A 13,087-nucleotide genomic window follows, 5' to 3' on the forward strand; every position below is an offset into this window, starting at 1 on the left:
ACAGTCAAAATAGATTGCATTTTCAAATCTCAAAAAGCAATGTGCACAAATTAAGATCATTAAAATTAAATGGCTGAGGTTTGCATTAACAAGCTGAACAATCATTAACTCAAAGAATTTTTAATTCAGTATATCAGTTTAGAATTGAAAGTTACACAACCTGCGTATACTGATATAATTCAACCATCTGCAAGTGATATATCTGCACGCAGAAAGGTATTTCTAAATCAAGAAAATGTTTTGCCTGGAAATTAAAGTGTATCCTGAAGCATATGCCAGAATGAGGAGACATGGCAAGCCAATAACTGTTTTTGCTTAAACTCTCTCAAGGAGAGGTGGGGGGTGAAAATCTGCAGCCAAGTTGGAGGCAGGGGAAGTTGGGAACAGAGAATTGCTCAGTTTCAGCCGACGGATTAGGGAAGTCAGCATATTCTAGCAGAAGTAGAGACCAGCTCAAAGGTGCAGCAGGGTGAAGCTAAAGAGCAGAGTGCAGGGAGATGCAAAGTGGGGAATGCAGAAGTCAGAATTCAGGGAGCTGGGACATGAGTCAGTAGATGGAGGACTTTACTTATGGAACACAGTGGCACATCACATTGTCCCAGAGATCTTACTGATATGATTGACTCATTTAAGAAGTTGAAATATACCCTCTGCACAACATGGTCTCAGTTTCCCTGCAATATTTTAAAAATAAGCACATCACTTGTGCCCCAATGCAGAAATCATGTCAGAGACAATAGGAGCTTGTAATAGAAGTGCCTGGTTGAATTTCCTGACTTGCAAATCAATATAGAAATCAATCTACTGGGTTAAATAATTTTTCAATTGCATGATGACTGAAAATGAAAGAAGAACAAATATCAAACTACATGATAAACTTTTCTTTAACCTTTTCCAGTTTCTATTCCGAAATGCTGGCTAAACCCGAGAGCAAATATCTGCCTAGACAGGAACTGGACTGAAATATTAACTGGCTTATACTGTTGAAACAATTAGTCAAACAGTCCTTCTTAATGAAGCAACACTTCACTTGTGAATCTGCAGGGGTCATTTTCAGTGTTCCCCTGTGGTCTCCTCTACATTGGTGGATGCAGATATAGAGAAAGTTTTATTGAGCACCTTCACTTTGACCATTGCAATAGCAGGGACCTCCCAATGGCTGCAGTTAATTTAGGGCAAAGCTGTTACAGAGCCTGCTAACGGGACCAGGGTTTGAATCCCGCGCTGTCTGTAAGGAGTTTATACATTCTCTGTGTTTGCATGGGCTACCTCTGGGTGCTCTGGTTTCCTCCCACTGTTTAAGAACGTTCCGGTCATGTAGGTCAATGTATTTGGGGCAGCACAGGCTTGCTTCTGTTAGGCACCTCCCCTTTCTCTTCCCTTCTCTCCCCATCTCAGCATTTTTCTTTTCTTCTACCCTCCATCCACCTATGGCCTCTTATTTGTTAACCTGTGCTTCTCACTCTCCCTCTTGCCCTATTATCCAAGTGCCTGCTTGTTTTTTTTTCTCTCATACCTTGAAGAAAGGCTCAGGCCAGATTGTTGGTTCTCTTTTACTTCCTATGATGCAACGTGATCTGCTGAATTTCTCTATCCCCACATCTGCGGTCTTTCTTATTTAACTCCCTCAGACTCATCACTTCTAATATCTTCTAATATCAATGTACAGTAAAACACTATACAGGTACACATTCCTTTATCCGGAACCCTTGGGGGACAGTGTGTTCCAAATTTCGGATTTTTCCGGATTTCAGAACAAAAGCCAGTTTCCCCAGATTTAAGCCCACCCGAATTGTGCTGCCGTATCCACCCCCTTCCAGTCGCGCTGGCGTCTCTCTCTTCCTCGCCCACCCGAGTTGCGCTGGCGTCTCTCTCCCCCGCCCGAGTCGCGCTGCCATCCTCCCCGCCTCCCGCCCAAGTCGCACTCCCATCTCCCTCCCTCGCCCACCCGAGTCATGCTGCTGTCTCCCTCTCTCCTCAAGCCCGCCCACTCGAGTCCCACTGCCATCTCTCCCCAACCCCCCCCCCCAGCACCCAACCTAGTCGTGCTGCTGTCTCTCTCTCTCTCTCTCTCTCCCTCTCCCTCCGCTGTACCAGCACCAGGAAAAAAATGTTGGTTTTTGGAGCTTTCCAGATAAAAGATTATGTACCGTACTGTGAAAGTGTAAGTGTTCAAGAGTTGTAGATTAAATGTTCACTTAATAACCATTTCTCGTGCTCCGCCTTACCTGCAGCCTTAGCGGGAGAAAAAAGTGCAGTTGATTGAGTTGCCTGTGATTCCATGCAGAGTTCCAAAGTAAACTGGAGTTGCTCTTCATTCTCAGCAGAAGCTTTAGACCAGGACGATAAAGCAACAATTAATATTCAGCATAAAAAGGCAAGGGATAACAAGGAGAAAAAAGGCACATTTTCTGTTACAAGTACTTCTTACAGTATCTACATGGAGGCATCACAGAATCTGATTACGGGCCTGCAAAAAAGCAATCAAATTTTACTGGAACCCTTCCACTTTAAATATTCATCCAACAGCCCTTTGACAATTATCATAGAATCCTTTCAAGCAATGGTCTAAAAATATTTCTCCTCATCTTTGTTTTTGTTGCCAATTACATTGAATTCATGCTTTTTTGAAAATGAAATCCAATCCCAAACTGCTAATATTTCAGAGATCTGGGGACCATTGGCAATGTCAGCATTTATTGCCAGATTATCCCGGTGTAGATGGTGATAAGCTGCCGTTTTGAACCTCTGCAGTCCTGCTGGTGAAGGCACTCATCAATGTGCTTTTGGAACCAAGAACATTACAGTACAGTATAGGCCCTTCTGTCTGTGATATTGTGCCAACTATATAAACCTACTCCACAATAACCCCATACTCATAACCCTCTATTTTCTTTCCCTAATCATGTACTTATATAAATGACTTTTGAATCTCCCTTTTATACCAGCCTCAACCACCACTCCTAGCAATGCATTCCAGGCACACACTTTATGTGCAAAAAAAACTTATCTCTGACAACTCTTCCTAAACCTTCTTTCACTCACCTGAAACACATGTCTGCTCTTGGCCAGTGCCACCTAGGGTAGAAGGTGCTGGCTGACCACCTAATCTATGCCTCTCATAATTTTATATACCACGTCCTCCGTCACTCCAGACAAGGATTTTTATAAGGCACAAAACAACAACAATGTTCACCAGTTGCCAGGTGATTTTGGATATCATGGACAATCAATCTATTTTTAATGTCAGGTAATATCAGAGATTATCCCTTAAGCAGTTTTACCTCTCGAGAGAGTCTTGTCCGTGCCAACTTTGATGTACGGTGTTTGATCCTTATCAAATGTTAACGCAACAGCTGTAACTGCAACCTGCAAAAATGAACCAAGTGAAAGCTAAAATCCAAATTACAGAATGTCAGATCTTTAAATACTGTTACAGAAGGTAGATTTTGTTTGTATTTACCTGAATTAATTCATCCTCTGGTAATGCAACATTGAAATTCACATGACACAGGCAGCAAGGTACCATGGACCGTAATTTAAAATACAGAGTCTAGAGAGGAACGGAAAACTATTTAGATTGAGAAACAGAATTTCGAAAGGATCATCAAAGCTTCAAAACAAATCAGCACACTTTATAATACCATGACTGATGGAACAAAAGGACAATTATACACACATATTGTTTGTGTGTGTGTGCGTGCGTGCGTGCGTGCGTGCGTGCGTGCGTGCGTGCGTGCGTGCGTGCGTGCGTGCGTGCGTGCGTGCGTGCGTGCAATATCCACTTTTCCTTGTTTCGGGGAAACAAAATGCGTGACTTCCTTGATGCCTATAAAACCCAGGTATAGGTCAGTAGAAGTGATCATTACTTTGTTCACCATCTGATGCAGCAATTCTAATGGTTCCAAAATCAAGATATGGGTCAATCAAAGTGACCTTTCCTTTGCTCACGGTGTCATTCAATAATTCCCCTGACAGGGAGAATCAGCCGTATTTTGCATTTCACACAGAGTCACTCCACCTCAGTGTTCCATGAGATGGCTTGTGGTCGAGATGGCTGGTGGTCGAGATGTCCTGTTTCTTCAGTGTTTCACCAGCATGACTCTCGCACCACCTGTCTCCTTGAAAAAAGCAACAAACGTTCCTTCTTCTCTCCCAAGTCGTGAAGTTGGGTCTAGTCTGCATTAGTTGTTGCCACCCAGTCTCTCCACAGCTGTCAATGGTTGCAGCCAGTAAAAGCCCTTAATGTGACACTTAGACTAAATAAAATGGGAGCTCGCAATAGCACGCGCACACAGACACACATATACATATATGTATACACATGTGCATACTGTTACGCCTCACCAGCAGCAATTGAAACTCAATAAAATTAACTCCCAAACATAAGCCTTTATGGCAACTATATACTAACAACAGATATTTATGCAGTGTATGTGTGGAAAAAAAAACAGACCATTAAAGTCCAAGCTCAATTACTCCAAAAATAAATTAAAATTCCCAAAACAAAACCTCAAGTCAGTCACGTCAAGTCCGTCAATCAAAAGGGAAACACTTATAGAGTCTGGTCTCTATAGGCTTCCGATCCTTAGTTTAGTTGCACACTGGTCTTTTAGTTGGACATGGAGACCGTGATCACTCAGCGCTTCCCACGCAGCTGTCATTTCTCCCAGTTACTTCAGCACTTCCCACGCGGCTGTGTTTTCCCAGTTACTTCAGCGCTTCCCACGCGGCTGCTTTTTCCCAGAGTTACTTCAGCGCTTCCCATGCGGCTGCGTTTTCCCAGAGTTACTTCAGCGCTTCCCACGCAGCTGTGTTTTCCCAGAGTTACTTCAGCGCTTCCCACGCGGCTGTGTTTTCCCACAGTTACTTCAGCGCTTCCCACGCGGCTGTGTTTTCCCACAGTTACTTCAGCGCTTCCCACGCGGCTGTATTTTCCCAGAGTTACTTCAGCACTTCCCACGCGGCTGTGTTTTCCCACAGTTACTTCAGCGCTTCCCACGCGGCTGTATTTTCCCAGAGTTACTTCAGCGCTTCCCACGCGGCTGTTTTCCCACAGTTACTTCAGCGCTTCCCACGCGGCTGTATTTTCCCAGAGTTACTTCAGCGCTTCCCACGCGGCTGTGTTTTCCCAGAGTTACTTCAGCGCTACCCAGCAGCACACGATCCTCTCTCTCCCGCTGTCCCTGGTCTGAAAATAAAACTGTCCAGGGTCCATAACAATACACCCATGTATGGTATGTATGTATGTATGTGTGTGTATGTGATATACACACACACACACACACACAGTGTATATACACACATATACATACACATGTGTATGTATATACATTTACAGTATATACACACATTTACACATACATGCATGCATGCTTACACAAACCTGTACATGCCCGTGCATATGAATGTACATATACATACGTATTAAGCTGAAATAAAGGTAGACATCTGTATAATCTGTTGTCAAAATGTTATAGCTTTCTAAATTATATACAGTAAAACCCCTGTATTCTGGTAACAAAATTGTGGAAAATAAATAGGCACAAATTACAGAAGTTTAAAATTGGTGCCACTCGCCAATTCACGCAACCTCAAGCAACTAGAAAATTCACATATCAGGCATCTTCCAATCCCCATAGGTGCCAGATACCAGGGGTTTTACTGTATGTCCTACTTCTGAAAAAAACAATTCTTCTTCCAAACGAATATATGAAATAGACCCTCAGGAAAAGACCATCAAGTCCATCAAACCTGCTCAACATGATAAAATCTACAAGAACATTGACTTTTCTAATTTTACAACCCCACCCCATTGGATTCCACTATTTTCATCTCTTCTTCACATACTCTGCGCTTAGAAATTCTCTCTAACTTTACAGAAACCAAATCTTGATGATGGGCTTCAGTCCTGAAATACTGACTGACCATTTCTACCCATGGTGGCTGTCTGGCCTCCAGCAATTATTTGGCTGCTCAACATTCAAACATCGGCAGTTTTGGTGTTTCACCACAAAAACAATGATTTCCTCGTTCATTAACCACTAACACCACTTCCACAACTCAATCCCAAAGCCAGTGGGAGACAGGAGAACAGTGAAGCCAGGAAAAAATACTACAGGCACGTAAATTCAAGTTGCAATGAACCTATTAGATCCAGCACTTGGGAACAAAAAATAGTTCAGCAGCAAAAACTGAGTCGCTATCACTGATTAGTGCTATTAACACAACAGTCGTCGGCCTCCTCAGCAACAATGACGAGTCGCATTACAGAGAGGAGGCAGAAAATCTCGTGATATGGCGTTGAGTCATAACCCAAGTCTGAACATGGACAAAATGAAGGAGATGATCATGTACTTCAGGAGGATGCACAGCGACTGCACTTCCTGAGAAGAATGAAGCGGGTAAAGCTTTCGGCCGCTATCATGTCAACCTTTTACAGGAGGGCTATAAAGAGCATGCTGGCCGGCTGCATCACAGTGTGGTGGGCTTGCTGCAGAGAAATGGATCAGAGGGCAAGAGCGGCACACTCAGCTGTTCCCGTCGGGAAAGAGACACAGGAGTATCACAACCAGCACCATCAGGCAGGCTGAGGAGCAGCTTCTCCACAAGGGCAGTGACAATGCTGAAGGACCAAAGGATCTGCTCACACTGACTATCCGGACTCTCATATTTGCGAAACAATGTGTATTTATTAATATATTTTAATACTCGTCCTGCACATTTGTTGTCCGTATGTGTGCTACGTCTGGCTATGCATCTGTAATTGGACCAGAGAAAGCGGTTTTGTCGGGATGCACTTTGTACAATCGCATGAAAATAAACTTGACTATGAATTAAAAGTATTGAATTAAAAAATAGAATTGGTGTTAATGTTCAGAAGAGACCTTATTCTACAGCAGTATTAACAATGACCCAACAAAACACGAGTAACCTGCTGCTTTTCAACATAACACAAATGAAGATGCATTTTCTTCAAGGGGATTCCACAGCATGGGGTCAAACAGCTGAAGACACAGCCGCCACTTGCACCAGTTTTTATATTACAAAACGCCTGTTCAGGCACAGCAAGTAAGAATTTTGGTACAAGGTATACCCATGATCAATATTACAGAGTAAATGGACAAGACATCAGAATCAGAGGAATTCTGGCGTTTTAAAGAAGGTTACCTCGGTGAGGAAGAGCAGTTGGTGATATAAATTCCCATAAAGTAATTATGGGTGCCTGTTACTGTTCTCACTTCTGAGATAAAGTCTCTAATTTAAAATGATATCAGGCACAGATTGTTGATTTCTACTCCCACCCCCCCCCCCCCTCCCCCCAACCAACCTCCACCACTTACCTTAAGCAAATTTTCACAAACATCACTAAAGGTTTTATTCAGTCCCTGCGATGTGAGGCTGGTGACATTGTTCAGCCGGAATACTCTCACAGAAGTGAACATCTAAAAAGCAAAGTGCAATGGACAGTAGCAGGTACAATAAACACCAGATTATATGTATAACTTGTTTAGGATGGGGTAAGTCAACCTTCTGGAAAATACATTGTAATCAGGGTTGAGGACATACCTCAAGGTGGCAAGTTCATAAGCTTCAATATTCATAAGATGCATGCTTGGAACAGGCTATTTTTAGTTTTTATGACCATAGTTGGCGTAGCAGTTAGCGCAACACCTTTACAGTGCCAGCAATCGGGCTGGGGTTCGAATCCTGCGCTGTCTGAAAGGAGTTTGCATGTTCTCCCCGTCTGCGTGGGTTTTCCCCGGGGGCTCCAGTTTCCTCCCACCCTTCAAAATGTACTAGGGATTGTAAATTAATTGGGTGACATGGGCTAAAATGGTGTTACCATGCTGTATGTCTGTCTAAATTAAACAAAAAATAAATCAAGTGTATCCACATACAAGTAGCAAAGTTACTTTCAACACAAATAAGTGCTGTGGCAATTACAAGACAGGCATTATTGTGTCAAATACAGCACTCTTTCAAAATAATAAACAACTAAAATTAAATCTAAAATATTTTGTGTGGTGAATCCAGGAATGCGTCCAAAATGGGTTTTTTTATACTTTCTTCTTTTTATTCTATAAAAATCCACTCTGTTTCCAACAATGTCACCATTTGAGAGTTAAAAAATAAGTGATATGTTGTGCTTTGGAATTGTTCAAGTTATGCAAAAACAATCCAGCTGGTAAATGACTTCACATGACCTCATGTAAAAGAACCCTACTGGAGTAGCAACCATTATACTAACATGTTATAGCCAGGGCTGGCACTGCCATTGGGCCAATTAGGCACCTGCCTAGGGGGCAGACCTCAGAGGGGCGCTGTTGAAGAGAGATTCCAAAAGATCCGGCATCTCTGCATCATGAATGACGTGGTTCTAACGCACTACATGCACGCGCGTTAGTCTGGTAAGGTGGAGGGAGGAAGTGGTACGGTGGACATCAAATGTCACATCAGGTATTGCAACCCCCACCCCCCGCTCAGCCCAGTCAGCATACTCCCCCCAGCTCAGCCCGGCCTAGGGCACAAACTATAGGCTGGCACTAGTTCTAGTTATACCACACATTACAACACTGTCAATTTTAATTTAATGGTTCAAAAGTTCCTTTTATTTTCATGTAATATACAAAATACAGAAAAGGTCAATATATCCAGATATCAGAAATCCAAATCACCTGAGAATTCTGACTTCTCGAAAACTCTCAGCATTTGGTTGCATGCATGCCTGCATAAGCGCCACAGATGCACGGCAGCAACAAGCGACCACGTGGAAGTCTCGGAAATGCAAGTTTTTTTTAGCACTTAGTATTTTATATAAAAAATGTTGCATTAATAAACCATCAAAATTTACCTGTTTATTCTCCTTAAATTTGAATTTTAAAAGTACTAACCCGAGAATTTGGACCAACCCAATCCCCGAGCAATCTGGATTTAGGACTTTTAGATACAACAGATTTTGCCTGCCGTAAAGCCAAACAATGAGTCACTATGAGCATTGCTCAGTGCCCCAAATAATAAGGAAAGAGAAGCAAAAGAGAGAAGCTTCAAAAGCACAGTGCCTCTGTCAATTCAGTGCTCCTGCAGCCTCACAGACTCCTGTTCAATCACTTGGTAACCAGAGCTCTGGATCAAAACCTCAGGTACGATCAGGTTACTTTCAGGTCTGAGGCTTTCCTGGCCTCAACACTGTCTCAAATCTCAGTTCTGCCACCTGGTTCCCATGAGCCAATGTCCAGCAGCCCGAAAACTGTGTGAGTCCTTCGACTGCAAGTCGCCAACAGCTCAGAGCCCGCGTGAGTCCTTCAGTAGCTGAACCCCTCACTGGTCTGCTACTGTGGTCACATTCCTGTAGGGTTGTCTCTGATACTTGTCCTTCTCAATGGGGTTGCCCCCCAGTTCTGGTGCCCTGTGCCGGTTCGTTGCTCCCCTGGAGTCTGCAACTTCTCATGGTACATTGCCCAGCACAAGTGACACCATCTTGGGCACAGACGTCCATGATAGCAGGATGATTTAATGAAAACAATTGGCTCCTCTAACAGGGATTTAAATAGACTAAAGGTATTTAAATAAGGAATACAGGACTGTACTAATGGTTAAATTTACATTCATCCTTCTAGTGACATCAGATCAGCCAAGATCCAAGCAACAAGAGTAAACCCAACCAAAAGGTGGGATTAAAGAAACCTGTTTTACTAGTGGCAATTCAATTATAAAGAATTATGATTATTTATATTTTATATCGTGAATTACAAAGATTGAGATAAACTTTTATTAATGTTACAGGCTATATTATATATAAACATGTTTTTAAAAGGGATAGATTGTGGGGGATTTAGTGTAGGTCAATTCACAAACAGATACTTACTTTTCACATCTCATTTAAAATGCAAGAACTTTGCTGAAGCCATTCATTCAGGCTCATAACTTTGCAGAGACAATGGAACTGCTTTGGAAAGAATCTCCAAAGCAGGTGCAAATGGAGAAGTCTGGGCTCAAATGCTGATAAAGATCTTTCAAGGATTGGGTTTGGAGCCTTGGGTGGGGTTCTGGTTTTTACAAGCAGATAGAGAGAAAAAAAAAATAGGATTCTCTCTTAGAGAGGAAGAGAGAGAGAGAGAAGTGAGTTCTACAGTAGAAATTGAGGTTGCAACATGGCAAGCTGGCAGGTTTGTTGAAAACCCCATTTCAAAGATGGGATGTGAATGCTAAGTTCAGCCTGTTGAAACCCCCTTGTAGTCCTTACAAGAGGAAATGGCTGGCTAGAGTATTTCACCTGAAATAAGGGAAACAAGAGGAACTCGGTGGTGACCTGGAAGAAATAGGTTATCATTTGAAAAACCCATGATGGAGCAAGTTTCTTCAGCAAGACACTGAAGTGACTGATTGGAGGAAATCAGTTTGTGTGTGTCCAACGACGTACAAATTGCTCTCTGAAACCAACAAGAACCTTCTTGAGCGTTAGCCATTTACCTTTAAGCACTTCAGCCTGGTGAAAATTCATAAATGTGAAATTCTGTGCACAGTACAAGAATTGCCTGATACCGGTGAACTTGGAGTAGTGAGAAGTGAATGATTGAACTATTAAAGCAAAGAACTTTCCTGAACATAGACACATTACATACACGTGCACTTAGAATTAGAAGGTGGTTATGTTAAGTTAATAGTAATAAGTTGATCCTGTTTTTATGTTTAAAGATAATTAAAAGCAACTTTTGTTTCAGTAACCATTTGTCTTGGTGAATCTGTATTGCTGCTGGGTTTTGGGGTCCTCTGGGCTCATAACATTAGAAAGAAAAAATGGACTTGATAGAGAGAAAAAAAACTTTCAGAAATGCAAGATGGCGTAGGGAGAAGATGTGCAAAACCACCTCTCCCCAGCTGAACTACTTAATGTCCGAATTATAAAGTTTGGAAAACCTGGAAAAAGTTTCTGAAGATATTTGAAGACAAAAGATATACAGATGGCTACAAATGTGAAGAAAGCTAAAAGCCAATTTCAAAAGAAACCACCTTTTAAAAGTGCCGAGGAATTGAGGCCTACTCACCAGAAAGAAGCCACAGGGTTGATTGAAGTTGCTCCTAAGTCACAATGTACACCTGGCAGGCTGAGTATTTAATCGGCACCCGTCCTGCAGCCGCAAGATGGTGCTGATTTATCTTTTACCCGCTTGGTGGAATTGGAAATGCGCGCCGGTATTGCCAGGCGCGTGGACGAAGCATCCGAGTGGCATCTAGCGACGTCCTCCTCTAGCTGTTGTGAGCCCGTAAGTGTGACCAGTGGCCCGCCAGTCTGCAGCGGTGCGTCAGAAGACGCACCTGTGCGGCCGCCGGGGCTCCCGGACATGGGCAAGAATAAGTGCGTGTGCTATCTGCTGGAACACGTCTGGGCTGTGGGGAGAGCCGTTCAGTGTCGTACTGAAGAAGTCGGCCCGACATTGACAGGGGTTCAAACCCGCAGAACAGCGCGCCCAGCAATGACTGCAGGTGAAGAGGGGGAAGAAAGTCCTTCCCTGCTATATATAGAGGAACAACCAATTTTAATTGCAGCAGCCAAAATTAAGGAAGCTAGGCCTCAAAGTGGTGTTTCAGCTGAGATGTCTCCAGGAATGGAATGGAAGCAGTCTTTACTGTTTTAGAAGGTATTGCTAAACAGATGGAGAATATGGCCTTTCAGATGCCTTCACAGATGAATCAAGGATTTATCGATATGAAGGGTAGTATGAATAATATTTGTGAAAAAGTGTCATCTGTTAAAAAAAAAAGATATGTCTACGGTGAAAACTGTTATTAATAAGTGTTTGAAGGCAGTTGATACAGTACAGGACAATTTTAAGAAAATTGAAGAGGCTTTTTTTTAATGTAGAGACCAAGTGGAACGAAATAGAGAAAAAATGGAAAAAGTGGAAGATTCTTTCACAGGCTGGGAAATTCAGGAGCGTTGTTGAAAAAGATTGATTCTTTGGAGAACCAAAGTCGACATAATAATGTGAAGATAGTGAGACTTTCCAAAGATATTGAAGGCTCAGATCCGGTTAAGTTTTTTAAAAAGTGGATTCCAGATACCCAGGGTGTTGAGTTTTGTCCGAATGGTTTGGAAATGGACGGAGCACATAGGGGATTAAGGAAGAAACCTTACCCAGGACAGCTGCCTCGGGCTGTCCTAATTCGATATTTGAGGTATCAGGAAAGGGAGATGACTTTGCGATGGCTGTTCAAAAAGCTCGTCAAAATCAGGCTCCACTGATAGTTCAGGGTAATAGAGTATTCTTTTATGCAGATTTGAATCGAGATAATTAAGAGACGTAAGGAATTTAATTCAGCTGAAGAGGTATTGTGGAGAAAGGGGTACAGGTTCGCTTTTCGACATCCCGCTGTGTTGAAAGTTTTCTTTGGGAATTATCAATCTCAATTTTTTGAGAGTGATTACGAGGCATTAATTTTTGCTAATTCTTTGCCAGATGTGCGTACTTGATCTGATCAACCACAATCGCCTAAGAGGAGAATATCTGATAAGAGGAATGGGAATGGGAAGAAGGGGGAAATGTTGCAAAGTCTGCTTGATATTGAAGATCCAGAACAATCTTTGTCTGGACTGGAGTCAGTAGGATGAACTTTTATAGGATGATTAACTTTTATAGAAGCTCAGCTGGGGGGGGGGGGGGGGGAGCAGGGGGTTGGGTGACTCTGATACTTCCGAAGTTATCTGCTACTAGTAGTTTTGTCCACTCCCAGTTAATTGGGGACTTACTACATTTGTTGTCGTTTTGGGGAGTTTTTTTAAATATATATTTTATTTTGTTCTTTTTGAGGGTTTTTTATTTTTTGTGTAGCTTTAGAGGGGAATTTTTATTTACACAGGGGAGCTTCTTTTTTCATATTTTTTATTTGCTGTGTGAGGTATTTTTTTTAGTAAAATATGGCTTATTTGAATTTTGCGGAAGCGTGGGCACTGTTGAATGCTTACACACCTAATGTCGGTGACGAACGATTTGTATCTGAAACTTTTTTGACATTGAATCAGGCTAATGAAAATATTTTAATTGGAGGAGATTTTAATTGTGTTTTGGATCTGTTATTAGATAAA

General features: G+C 42.3%; 1 protein-coding gene across 17 annotated transcripts in view; it reads right to left on the minus strand.

Annotated features, from left to right (window-relative positions):
* Positions 1–13,087, minus strand: part of c2cd5 (C2 calcium dependent domain containing 5) — a 143,664-nt gene that overhangs the window by 25,550 nt on the left and 105,027 nt on the right. For all 17 annotated transcript variants that reach the window (XR_011348028.1, XR_011348027.1, XM_069908603.1 and 14 more), the window contains 4 exons: positions 7,344–7,445; positions 3,464–3,553; positions 3,285–3,369; positions 2,229–2,330 (listed from right to left, as the gene is read on the minus strand). Coding sequence is in view for 15 of the 17 variants with exons in the window: in XM_069908603.1 (XP_069764704.1) it covers positions 2,229–2,330; positions 3,285–3,369; positions 3,464–3,553; positions 7,344–7,445 (379 nt within the window). In the remaining 2 variants the exon portion in view is untranslated. The remainder of the gene's footprint in view (positions 1–2,228; positions 2,331–3,284; positions 3,370–3,463; positions 3,554–7,343; positions 7,446–13,087) is intronic.

Source organism: Narcine bancroftii, chromosome 13 (assembly GCF_036971445.1).
Source record: "Narcine bancroftii isolate sNarBan1 chromosome 13, sNarBan1.hap1, whole genome shotgun sequence".
NCBI classification, from domain to species: Eukaryota; Metazoa; Chordata; class Chondrichthyes; order Torpediniformes; family Narcinidae; genus Narcine; species Narcine bancroftii.